Source organism: Egretta garzetta, unplaced genomic scaffold (genome assembly GCF_000687185.1).
Source record: "Egretta garzetta isolate BGI_Z169 unplaced genomic scaffold, ASM68718v1 scaffold787, whole genome shotgun sequence".
Lineage (NCBI taxonomy): Eukaryota > Metazoa > Chordata > Aves > Pelecaniformes > Ardeidae > Egretta > Egretta garzetta.
Genome location: NW_009260266.1, coordinates 182,043 through 194,836, shown reverse-complemented (window position 1 = coordinate 194,836; position 12,794 = coordinate 182,043). Strand labels below are relative to the sequence as shown.

Below are 12,794 nucleotides of genomic sequence, written 5' to 3'. Positions count from 1 at the left end.
TTGCATGGCTTCAAGTGGTTATCTTAACAATTTATATGATCCATCGCTTTCTCCTGCTTCTCACTGCACGTTAGGCACCCGATGACGCCAAATTTGTGCCAATTTTGTGTCATCTAAATGATGATCGAAACTGCAAACCTGGGGATACTGCTTAATTCTGCCTAGAGTTATGCCTATCCAGATAATTTCTAAACTTTGGCCCATTGATCTCATTAAGAGCAAATAGCCTGCCTTTTGATCGGTATATTAGCTTTTCAATACGTATTTGTTCTTAGAAAAGAAATACAGAAATATCCATGTAGGTTTTACTCATAATCTTTGTTACTGTCTGGGGTTTTCAGGTGGCAAACCAGGTAAATAAATTTACAGTAGAGTTTTAATCAGTCCTTTTCCCCTTCCCCAGCGATTCTAGTACTTCCAGTTGTAGAGCATTTCTTATTATGTTAGTCGTATATCCTGTTAGTGGTTCTAAAACCCCCTATTTTTTCCTAAATAACTGGCCTTGGTATAGTTGAATGTTCCTCTACCAACAGGGAGGCCTTGCAAATGCACAAGTCTGAGCGCTCCAGTAGGCTCTCCCTTTTCTGCCTGTGTGCTGAAGTGTTTTTAGAATTAGGCTGGCTTATGCTGCTACAGCAGCTTAACCTTAAGCTTGAATATATACATTGAAGTCAGTGACTCTCCCATATGTTTAAGTGCTTTGCTGGGTGATGACTTACATGTCAACGTAGAATTCTGTGAATGTGCCTGAAGGATCAGCTTTAATTAGGACTTTCCACAGTGATAAAAAAGTAAATTTCAACAAATCTTGAGTGAATCGTGTAACAGGGCTAGCTTAAGGGTCCTGGACGTCGAGTCGGGTCCCCGCTGTATTGCTAAGCAGAATATGCTCCTTTCAGCAGCTCAGAGATTTCGCTATCAAGTTTAAATTTCAGCCCAGTATGTAAATTTGGGAGGTTTTTTCTTCTCTGCAGTATCAAGCTAGAAAGTATCCTTCTAGAAAGTGAACACCACCATCACTGTGTAAATCTGCAGCACTGGTTTAGCGCAGTGGAAGCCTGGAATCACGCTCTGTTTTGAAGATCACAGATGTGCTTTGTTCTCATGAGTAAATATTTTGGAATGTCATAGTGGAAAACCCTTCCAAATATTTTTTGTTCAGCAATTTTTGTTGTTCGCAACCTCACTATATTCTTTTTTTCTCTGCGTGGAATTTCATGCTGGCTAGTGTGTAATGTGTTAATTTAAAATATTTAGCTTGCACAGCAGAGTATGCCAATGCCATGCTTGTAGCGAGCATAAAAACATGCAAAATCCATGCCTGTTGCTGAAGAGAGATTTAGCATGCTGTTTTCTTTTTAGATCATAGCTGAACTTAAGACAAGCATTTCCTCTCTGACAGAGGAGAGCAGCCGGCAGCAGCTTGCCGCGGAGCAGCGGCTCCAGGAAGTTGTACAAAAGTTGGAAGATGAGAAGCAGCAGCTGATTACAGATAATGACAGAGCAATCAAGGTAATCTGGGGGGTTTAGTCACTGATGCTACTGGCTGTTTGAGTGCAATTAAAAGTTCTGCAGTGGGCAGATGAATGCAGGTATCGTTCCTGTTCACACGGCGCTCACTAATTCCAGGCACTGGACCTTGACTTTGATGTAGCTGATGACTCAGGCTCTCTTTCCTCTAGCTGGATCATACGCCTGCGTAAAACGATTGGGTTTGGCGATTCTAATCCATCCACTTCAGTCAAATACTCGAAACTTTCTTTGCTCTTTCTTTTAATATTGACTCGGATATTTTACCGTATTTGCAGCACCTTTAATGCGGTGCTTTCAGCCCTTGGAAAAAAAGGTGACAAATAGGAGAGCCGAATTGCACCACCCAAGAGCCAGCGGGATGGTACGGGCATTAGCTTGGTTTTCCCAAGGCGACCTCACCTTTCATGTTTAAGGCTGCAATGAAGGAAAGTTTGTTCTTAGGTTCCACGGAAAACAAAGTCTCTGCTAAGCATGAATGGAATAAATTATTTGTTATTTGTAACTTTTTTTCATTAGTTTTCTATGTATTTTGCATCAGAGTCGGGTTCTCTGTGCTTTTTCAAAGAAGCTTTAAGTGACTACAGGTTCTGAATATTCGGACTCTGTCCCTTGCGGCTTTGACACCCTGATTCAGAGCTGCAGAGAATCCCACCTGCAGAAGCAAGTAGAATTATTTTTTAGACATTCTTCCTTCCAGAGTAGTAAAGAGCAATGGAAGATTTTTGGAATCGGCTAGGGTTGACAACCAAAACACTTCATTAAAAGTTGTATAGACGAAGGAAACTCCCTTTTTTCTTTGTAAAGACATCTGCTAGTACCAAACAAAGAATTCTGTTGTTAAATCTAGAAACTCATGAAAAAATGAACTCCTACAGTTCTAACTTTTTGTGCTGAAAAGAAACCATGGGAGTTTTTACATGTTGGAACTATCTGATGTTCAGTTACAGCACAGTTAATGTTGTCCTCTGCGTCTGGTTGATTTGCATAAGGAAATCAGGTTGACATTACTATCTCAGCAGCAGCAGAGTGTTCTTTTTGTTTAATTATTCCCCCTCCCCCCCCAAGGAAAATGTCTTTATTTGTGTGTGTGTGTGTGTTGAGGAACAGAGTTTTCTTTCTGATCGATCTTTATTCTCTTCTGTCAAAGGCCAACCGTGTTGCCTGTAATCTGTTCTCCAAACGGAATCGCTAGAGGTAGCTTTTATTATCGCTAGGATCTGCAAACAGTTAAATCGCATTATTTTGTGGTACAGGTGGATTTTTGCCAATTAGGAAAATGTGCTATTTGTGGTTCTCTACTTTCCCAGTGGCCATCTAGACCTATAGAAACCCTGTGACAGTGGAACAGTCTTCCATGTAGTCAGAAATATGCTGTAATTCAACGGTTACCATGCCTTATACCTTTTTGAGTTCTATATTTGAAATATGTATCTTAGATCATTTACCTTTTTTTTTTCCTTAGAACCTGGTGCAGGTGCTACTGTTGAATTTATGGATTCACCAAAGCTAAATTACATTCAGGGGAAATAATTCAGCTGTTGGTAACAAAGGGTTTTGAACACTGATGATGATAGGTTGTGTGAAATGCTTCTCCATGTAAATCTGTGGTCAGCTATTATAAACTTATTTCTGACATTATTACCTCAAAATGTAATGAAATACATAAAACCCAAAGGGGAATTCTGCACAGGGTTTCTGAGCAGTGTCCCAAAGAGATTTTAGCAGTGGTGCTGTGAGTATGTTTTGTAAGATTTGGTCACCTTGGGGAAGAAATGGCAGGAGCTGTTATGCTTGGAGTTCTGGAACCCTGTTTAGTGTCATTAATATTGTACTTTTAAAAAAATCTTCCTTGAAACCACTGTTTTAATGGAAATTTACTGAAAGCCAGATACCCCAACAGAAAATTCTTAGGAAGGTAAACTGCTGTGTATGCTTCTGGAAGCAGAAAGAGGTGGTTTTAATATTTGATCACTTAGTATTTTTAAGAACCATGCGCACTTCTAGATAAGCATATGCAAAAATACTTTGCTATTTATTAGCCTGGGGCAAAAACTTGGTTTTGGTGCAGGTGGAATGCTAGGTGTCCTAGAGATGGGGAACAACTTCCAACCTAGGGCAAGCTGAGGACCTTAAGGGATGATTAAAGAAACATTCTAAAGACAAAGCAATTCCTAATATAGCATGAGCCTTTGAGAGGACTTAATATAATATAAGCCATTGAAAAGACTATTGTTAAAAAACAGGCATTTGCTAAATATAACATTGATTTAAACTAACGTTGAGGAACAGATTGCAATTTCCTTTATATGGTATTGGGTTGACTTCCTGTGAGACCTTCCAATTATTATTTCCTTTCAAAGGGAGAAATACATTTTTACAGAAACCAACTGGCTCTCAGAGAAGTTTTGGATTTAGTCAGTAAAGTGATATCCAGATGTGGATGCCATAATACACGATTTTTATGTTAATTCAAATTCCTGACTGTTTGCTAGTTAAAGATTTCTAAGTTGTTATTAATCCACAATCGTGTCCATCTCCCTAATCTTTTTTTTTTAAGAGTATCTTAAACATTAGTGAAAAAGAATAAGTGAAACTTTTAAGAACGTTTTGCTTCTTTTGACAACCTAAAAACCCAATCTGAGCAGCCCTTTTTGGCTTCAGGTGGCCTCAGTTTGGGTCAGTTGGAGAGAAATGCTTAAAGCACTCGTCATTCTGTGTTACACTGGGATTTGTCTGGCCTAAGGGCAAGTCAAAGTTCGTGCCGTGAGTCAGAAAACCAGGATAAAATTTTGGCTCATCACATTCCTTTCTTGTGGCTTATGAATTTGGATGCCATCAAGTTGCAGTGTTGAACAGCAAAGACCTAAGAAGCAATGGTCTGACAAGGTGGTGAACAACCGAGTTGACTCCTGTCGTTGGCTTTTTGCTGCTGTTGAGTTTGAGCCTGTTGGGATTACAACAGTGTTGGCACAGAGAGCGATCCCAAAAGCACAGCTTGGCGTTCAGTGCCGCGTGGATATCTTTGCTTTGAACTTACCAGGGCTTGCATGCTTTGGAACAGAGTACAAGGACACTGCGATGGGCCTGGCATGGGGCAAATCCAGCAAAGCTCACCTGGTGTCTGTCCCATGCCTCTTCCGTAATGTGCTTACACTTCAAAGATCAGGAACCATTGGTTTAGACCATAGGATTAGGTGAGAGCACAATTATATTAATGCCCTGTAGAAGCTTGGAAAAGCTGCTTAAATTGCCGTGTCTGTTAACCTGTTTGTGATGCTTTAGACTGGGATTTGAGAAGGCACCCTCCAGTGAGGGTTTGGTTGCTGAACTCTTGAGAATGTCTACGCAGGAGCTACGTTGGTCTTTGAAGTGTAGTGTAAACTTATTAAGGCTAAATTTAAACTAGCTTTCTTGCATCCTGATAGCAATCTAGCCACAGCAACCTGGAGCTCAACACAGTCAAATGGTCAGAGCATTTACCTAACTTTGCTGCTGCTTTTGGCAGTGGTTGCTGGCTGGACTCAGCACTAGTGTGAAGTCGATTGCATTGTAGAGATACCTTGCGGTTATTTATGAAATCCCAGCCTTAGTGTTTTTTTTATGAAACCCTTTTGGATCGTTGGGATTGAAAGTGCAAAACAGTTCCTGGGACTGGAACTGCAAAACATGTTCAGAGCACTTTAATGTAGAAGTTGATGGCCAAGTGGGGACTCCACATCAAAAAGTAGATTCTGGAAAGAAATGGATGATGGAGAGCACGCAGTGACAAACCCACAACAGAAAGGGGAGAAAATGATGCTTTTTTGCCAGAGGAACCACATTTGTTGTTTGGCTCATATTACAGATTCTAGGATTCTGTTATATCCCCTGAATTAACACCAAAATGTCATTAGCAAAGCATGGTTTGAAGATGACATATTTCAACACTTTGTGTGTCCGCCAGCTTGTGATCAGATTTATTCTGTTAATAAATAAGACTTTAAAAGATTTCTAGGAAAGAATGTCGTATAATAATGTTCCCCTTCGTGTGAAAAATTTTGAAACAGTTGGTTTTCTTTGTTATGTTTAAAAATGTCGAGAGGGAGGAAAAAAAAAATCAAAAGTGTATTTTATAGCCATAGCAGAACAAAGGAGAAAACTTCTGCCTTTAAATTGTCTGGACCTATGTGGGCTGGGCATTGAATTTTCTCAACATCATCGTGCATTTGTTAGATGCTGTCCTGTCTTGCAGCAAAAAGATAATTTCCTCTGTGCAAAGGTTGGACTCGAGGGTTTTATCAACACAGTGAAATTTCTCAATGCAATTATACCGGGATACTTCACTCTGCTATAGCTGAGCTGGAGCCCATCCTTCTCTAGGGTACTTTAGTTCCTTTTTTTCTGGAATACTGTTTCCATGGGGAGTGGGATTACATTGGTATCACTCTATTTAGGCACGTCACGCCAGCAGGTTGCCCCATAAAGAGAGCGCGTGGTCGCTTGGGCTGGGTGCTGGGAGCACCCATCTGCCACCCAGCCCACCCCTCCGCTCTGCCTGTGTCCTGCCGTGCCAGGCGACGTGCCTGGCCGCCTGTCCTTCTTGTTTGATTTGCATAATCCCCCCTCCCTTTCATGTTTGGTTCCTGCTAAAAGTAAAACAAATTATTTTAAACCTTGGGATGTTTAAAAGCATTCAGAACATTTCTTTAAGGGCACCTGATATCTTTGTTTCCAGAAAGTAGTTGTCAAAATATACGGATGGTATTTACAAACGTCTCTAAAATGCAGTGTATCAGAAAAACTGTCCTTCTAAAAATTTAGTGAACAAGCTAATTTTGCGTGTAGTTATATTTCATTATCAACCATGTTTATTAGCAAATTCCCCATGTAATTACCAATAATATTTTGTATTAAAAGAAAAAGCATGTCAGAGCTATGGGAACATTAACTGAGGGACTGTAGTCCTGCAGAAGTATTTGGTCTGTTGTCCTTAAAGTACCTTTTGGAATGCCACCATTGTCCTCTGCAGTAGCCCAAGTTGGGTTTAGAAAGAAAGAAATCATTCTAATTTGTTGGTTTAAAAGTCCTGAGCAAAGCCAACTCTCGGTGTTTTAGATGTCATTATTAGTATTTATTTAGGGAGGGGAGGCATTAGAGAGCATACAACCTAAATTGACCTGATGTAGAGTATGGAGAAGAAGCATTTTTGGTCCTATCTTACAAATGAGACACTGGGGGTAGAGCCTTGACTTTGTCCAAGGTTTGTGGCAAAGATGGAAATTAAATTCCAGACTCCTGAGCTCCAGATCCGTGCATCAGTTGGTGGCATCGGCCCTTCTGTGAGAACAGTTTCAGGATCCAAACAGTAACAAAACTGTAGAGTGATTTTGGAAATGAGATCGCCCGGTGTTAAAGCCGGATCTAACAAATGCATTGAAGTCTCGTCAGACCCTTTTGAGAAAGCTGGGCCAGCTCAGTTCTTTACCTTTTTGTTAAGGCTGCTGACATGTTGCCAAGCCATGGCAAATAAAGGGGGAACAATTTACATGTTCAGCATTTTCTTTGTATTTACAGCAGAAAGACTGTAATGACTGGTTGTTCAGAAGGCAATGAGCATGTGTAACTGATAGCACTGAGGACATTAATTAGGAAAAAGAACCTGTAAGCTTAGCGTAAACTGAAAATAAAAACCTAAAACTTAGGGTAAAGTGCAGGTGCACATTATTTCAAGGACTTTTGGGTAAGTGAGTCTTGACTTGGTCTCCTCTCCAGCGTACGTCGTTGCAGTAGGGTTAGCTGTTATAATCTAGGCTACTGTCGAATAGCTGTGTAATAAACTCTGCTAATAAGATCCGCATTATTTATAAGGGGTTTTTATATTTTATAGTATTTATTTAAACTTGGCTGAAGGTGTTGGGGTTTCTTTTTAGCTAACGGTGCCTGTAAAAAGGAGATCAGCATTTCGCTGTTGAAGCTGACACAGGCTCATGTCTTAGAAGACATCTGGTCAGAACGTGCATTACTGTGTGTGATGGTTCGATGGCTGCAGACATGCCAAATTCTGTCAGTCATTGAAGATCTTCAGAGATCTGTATGTCTCGGAGTTCTCCAGAGGGATCGCAAATCCATCTAATTGGTTTTGTGGCTAAGCATTACCATGATAAACTATTTGGCATGGAGAATTAAAGAGTTTTAAGGGACCCTCTTGATGTTAAGTACATGGAGTCGTTTTTCATGGATCTCTATTTCTTTGTCGCTGACTTTAGTCTATAATAATGCTAATAACTTTGCAGTGTCTTTTATTAGCGGGGAATTACAAGGCACCAACATTTGTACCTTAGCATTGTAAAGCGGTCATTAAAATTTACCAGGCAAACAACATTATCTTGCTCATAATTTCCTATATTCTGTTTGATCAGCAGAGGAAATCAGGCCTTCCAAAAGGATAGGTAAATGAAAACTGCAGGGCTTTTATGGTTTTGCTTTCTCTTTTACGTGGGGTCCAAACTCTAAGGCACCTGTTTTGCAGAGTCTTTGTTGATATGAAACCAGTTCCACCCAGTTCAATCTGTTAGAGAAATGAGGGGTTAGCCCCGAGCTCATCGGCTATTGCTCGTGCCATCTCTCGATTCCATTACATGGCTATCGTTGAAAGGCTGTATTGACACATTCATTATAACTGCTAATAACAATTGGCTTCTTTTTGTGTTAAGGTTAAAGAGTTGTTAATCACAGCTGAAATTCTGATTTTAAAAAGCCCTCTCTGCTTTTCATAATCACATCTCTCTTTTTGTTGCCACAGAAATGATTTCATTGTCTGCAGCATAGTACCTTCTCATCAAAATCAGAGGGTTTCAGATGTTTGGCCAGTCAGGCAATCCGAGTGGCTGAGCATCTGTAAGTACTTTATAATATCTTTGACATGCTTTGTGAGACAAAGAATTGAGTCATCTTTTTTTTTTCCTGCAGCAAGCTTTGCACTCTGGCATTTTTCTTGACTTTTCATGTCTCAACACATTGAAGAACTTACCATGGCCAACAGCAAAATCAGACTTACAAGTTTTATAAAAGACTAGAACTAGTGCTTGCCTAGTCCTCTAAGCTGCAGTCCAGTCTTATCCAGCAGGTTTAAAAGTTTGTGGTTTTACTTTTTTCTACATTATCATTGTTGTCCTTGGTGTTTTGCTTTCCCTCCAGAAGGCACTTTGCTGCATGAAGTCCTTTTTATTCTTTTTTTAGCCCTAGGAGGGATGCCACCTTAACATCTACCAGTCTCCAAATTATGGAATTCAAGATTCCATAAATGCATAACAAAATATAAAAGTCCTATATAGCTAAGCTATCAGTTTCTTTTAATGAGGTGGACTATACTAATTTTGCACTGGAAAAAATGCTGAAAAGGAATTCCAAGCAAGCCATAAAATTCAGTGCTTTTAACTGACAAGACAGGAGTAATAGCTCTGAATGAGGTCCGAGGTAGAGAAAACACTTTTATTAGTAAGTGTTAAATAATACTGACATAAGCCTGCGCAGCTAATAAAGGCAGGCAGACAATGTTTATAACTAAAAGTAAATGAAAATTAGCTTTTGTAAGGCTGCTGTGATGGTTACGGTTTGTTGTTGCATTTCAAAGAGGTTTTATTCTCCAAAGAGCACAGAGACTTTTATGTGGAGGAGAAAGTGGTGCTTAGAAAGACAGAGCCGGGGAGATACCCGGGAGTCATGAGGCAGACTGCCTGGGAGGAAGAGCCTGGGCTCAAAAGTCTGCGTCTTTACTGAAGGGGGGTGGGGGTGGGGTGAAGATAAAGATAAAAACAAGTGTCTAATGTCCTCCAAACACAGGGCATCTGTAGAACAGTCTGTGCACAGGGCTGTGTAGACTTTCCAAGGGCTGTTCTTTGTTCCAGTTCCAGTGAGTTCCTGGAATGCAGCCTCCTTCCCTGCTCCTGGAACAGCCTTGACTGCAGGGCTTCTCCAGCCGTGTAGGTGGAAACACAATATGTGTGAACTACAGATTCAACCAACAAAAGATTGCTGGAGAAAATGACATCTTCAAAGCAAACCCTCCATAGTCCACAAACATTTATTACTCTGTAGTAAAGATTTTTTAAAGCCTGGCACAGTAACACAAGTTGTAGGGTTTGGCAAAGAGAGATCTGGGGATGTGGACCTGGTCTACTTATCAACATATATTTCCCTTAGAAATCTTTCTTACAGCGTGGCTGATTGTAGGAGAGAGCCCAAATAGCACCAGACTGCATTGGCTGATTCCAGCATGCCGACGCAATTTCCAGTATTTGTGTAAACATTTTTTTGCAAGCCTGTATGTTCTAGTATAGGTTGCTTTTGGTTTTTTACTGATCATGGTGCTGGCTGCTCCAGGGATATCAGCAGGAGAGAGTCACCGAGGATTTCAGCTTTATGCATTAAAATGCTCTTGCCAAAATTCGTGTTGACTTTAGAAATCTTCAGATTCCATTTAGAATTTTCTGCTGGCTCTCCAGCTTTACATGTAACTGAAACTCAACCAGATCAAATAGCAGAGTGTTTTTTAAAAAATGACTGGCGAACACTTTTGAATGGCAGATCACAGGGAAACAGAAATATCTTTGTTAAACTTACTATCTTCATAATAGTTGGGCTTTTCTTAAGCGTAACAAGAGAAATGTGGTGAATCTGATACCTGCACGGGGTAACTATTTACCAGTACTTAAAGGCAGGGTCGCGGTGGAATCGAGTGGTCAGTAGCACTCTTACAGTTTTTGGAAGGTTGCCTTTATTTTCTATAAATAGGGTGGGTTTTTTCCATACAAAATGAAAATACCTATTGTTTCCTTAGCATTAAAGGATGAGTATCAAAGAACAACTAAAGGAAAGCAGCCAAAGCTGCCATATTTCTGCCACTTTCTTCCATCAGTGGAATTGTGAATAAAGGAACTTTCCAAGTTTCAGTACTGAGCTTGAAAAGGAAAAAAAGCACGCGGCAACTTTTATCTGTGTATCCAGTAGCTCAGATGGCAAACTCATCCAGACAGCCTAGCAGGGGAGCAGCTTCTGCTTCTCTCGGTAAGCCGAGTGGTGCGAAGCAGCACCAAATACAACATCAAAAGACGCAAATATGCATCAAGTGTAAAGTTGGGGTTTTTCAAACCATCTCTCTAATTAACACGACGTAGACATTTGCGAGTTCTAGCTCGGGCTTTCTCACAGTTTCACGCTCAGCAGAAGTGGCTTTTTCATCTAACAAATTTGTGTAAGAGGTTAAACCTACAAACACTGTCACCTAACCCGACCCCTCGGATCCGTCATACAAACCTATCCTGTTCTCTTTTAGCATCAATCGCCTTATTGTGCCCAGCGAGAAAATATGAGATGTAGCTGTTAGCCAAATTTTTTTTTCTAGAAGAACGAGATCATTTTAATTGAATGTTATTATCAGCCAGTTCTTGTGGTTTGACAGGGATTCAAAATGAAGCAGTTCATCTGCTTAAAGAATGCGTAGGCACTAATATAATAACCTCAGTAAGTTTTCGGATGCCTCCATCCTAAGGGAAATTGGTTTGACTTGCCCTTCAGTGGAAATTTTGTGTACTATTGGCAGCCAAAATAGCACTAGAGTCCAGAACCAGAATAAAATTCTATTCCTGTATATTGTACTTTGCTCCTTTTCCCATTAAAATTTGCATTGTAAACATTTTCAGCTAGGCCCAGTTCACCTTGTTGCCTTGCCATTCAAGGCACCTGTCCCTATGTGTGCCTGCAGTACATCTGTATACAGGAAGGTGAAAAACTAAGTTTTATTGAAAATATACACTATTCTTTGAGCCTTTTACACATGGATTCTGCATTTAATGTGCATACTCCCATCTTGCACTGGAGTTTGGGATGCCTTCCCTGGGAATGGTTTGTTGTTGCTGATTCATGCACCATCTACACTGTGTTGATTCTCTTCACTAATTAATGGGATTTGATATAATAAATATTTGTTGACCCTTCAAAACACACATGAAGACGGCTGAGGACTTGAGGCTGAAGCTCATAGGGAAGACTGGGAACCTCAAGGTTGAAGCTTTTTCTTAAGCTCTTCTGTGCAGACATCAATAGTTTTGTATCTTTGGCCTCTTCAGAGAGCTGAAGGTCTTCCAGCGAGGAGACTGTTTTATGGGGGCAAAAAGAGTTCACCTGTCGTCTTCCTCAGGGGTCTGTCTATTAGATTTATTCTTAGGAAACTGAAATAAGTGTTGCCTACAGGATAAAATTTAGGACTCTAAATGAGCTTCTTGGCAACGTCCACTTTAAAACTGCCAGATAACAGAGGACTGGAAGAGCAGCAAAGCAGAGATCAGTCAAGCACAACAAAAGACTTGCTCCTCTGACACAACTGTTACTAAAACTGTCCCTGCTTATTTTTAGTTCAAGCTTTCACGGTACTGAAGTCAATAACTTCAATTAAGTCAATATGTTAACAATTATGAAAGCAAATCCTTCAGCACTGATGCATGTTCATGTATGAATCTAATCCCTGATATGACACAGTTACCTGCGGTACTGGTGAAGATACCTGTTGGAACTGCCTCCACCAGCTTGGCCAACTAACCAGGAGACCCAACGTTTGTATTTCTAATGTTGAATGTGTCTCCTGCGTTTGGCACCTCAAGAGAAATACATCCTCAGTGAAAACCCCAGATTGCCAATTATGAAGAATTCATTAAGATCTGCTGAAGTTCAAAGCGAAGAGGCCAGTTCCTTGCAGGTCGGGGCAGCTCTTTTAATGGTTCCTGCTTTGCCTCCAGCAGCAGCTCATCTCCAGAACCTGTTTATTTTTCTGCCAGGACTGTTGGCAGGTGAATAGAGTCGCATCAGATCACCTCATGAGTATTTTTATGCTGGAAACCTATGCCCTGAATATGCCATTTTCCTGGCCCAGCACGGCATGAGATCATGGGTTTCAAACCCGTCTGCGTTGGCTTTAGAAGACAAAACATGCAATGCACCGTTCATTTCCTTTTTGAGATCTGCCATAAAGTCACAGCTGGGTTTTGCACTGGGGTTTGTTCTCTCACAGTTTAGACCATCCCAAAGGAGTAACGCTCGCTGTGTGGGGAGGAGGGAGAGCATCACGTCCTGAAAGCAAATCAGATCATTTGTGAAACAAAAATGAATGAATGCAAGTTCTTCTAGAACCAGATCTGGAGAAAACAAAACAGTCCCTTTTCCTGGGAAATAATTAGTTAGGACATGTCAGCACCAAAGCTTCACGCAGCTATACTGTCATTGAGGAA

At 40.6% G+C, this 12,794-nt stretch overlaps 1 protein-coding gene across 1 annotated transcript in view; it reads left to right on the top strand.

Moving 5' to 3' along the window:
* Window positions 1-12,794, top strand: part of CEP112 (centrosomal protein 112) — a 176,772-nt gene that overhangs the window by 129,638 nt on the left and 34,340 nt on the right. The window contains exon 23 of the mRNA XM_035897706.1: window positions 1,363-1,512. Coding sequence (XP_035753599.1) covers window positions 1,363-1,512 — 150 coding nt within the window. The remainder of the gene's footprint in view (window positions 1-1,362; window positions 1,513-12,794) is intronic.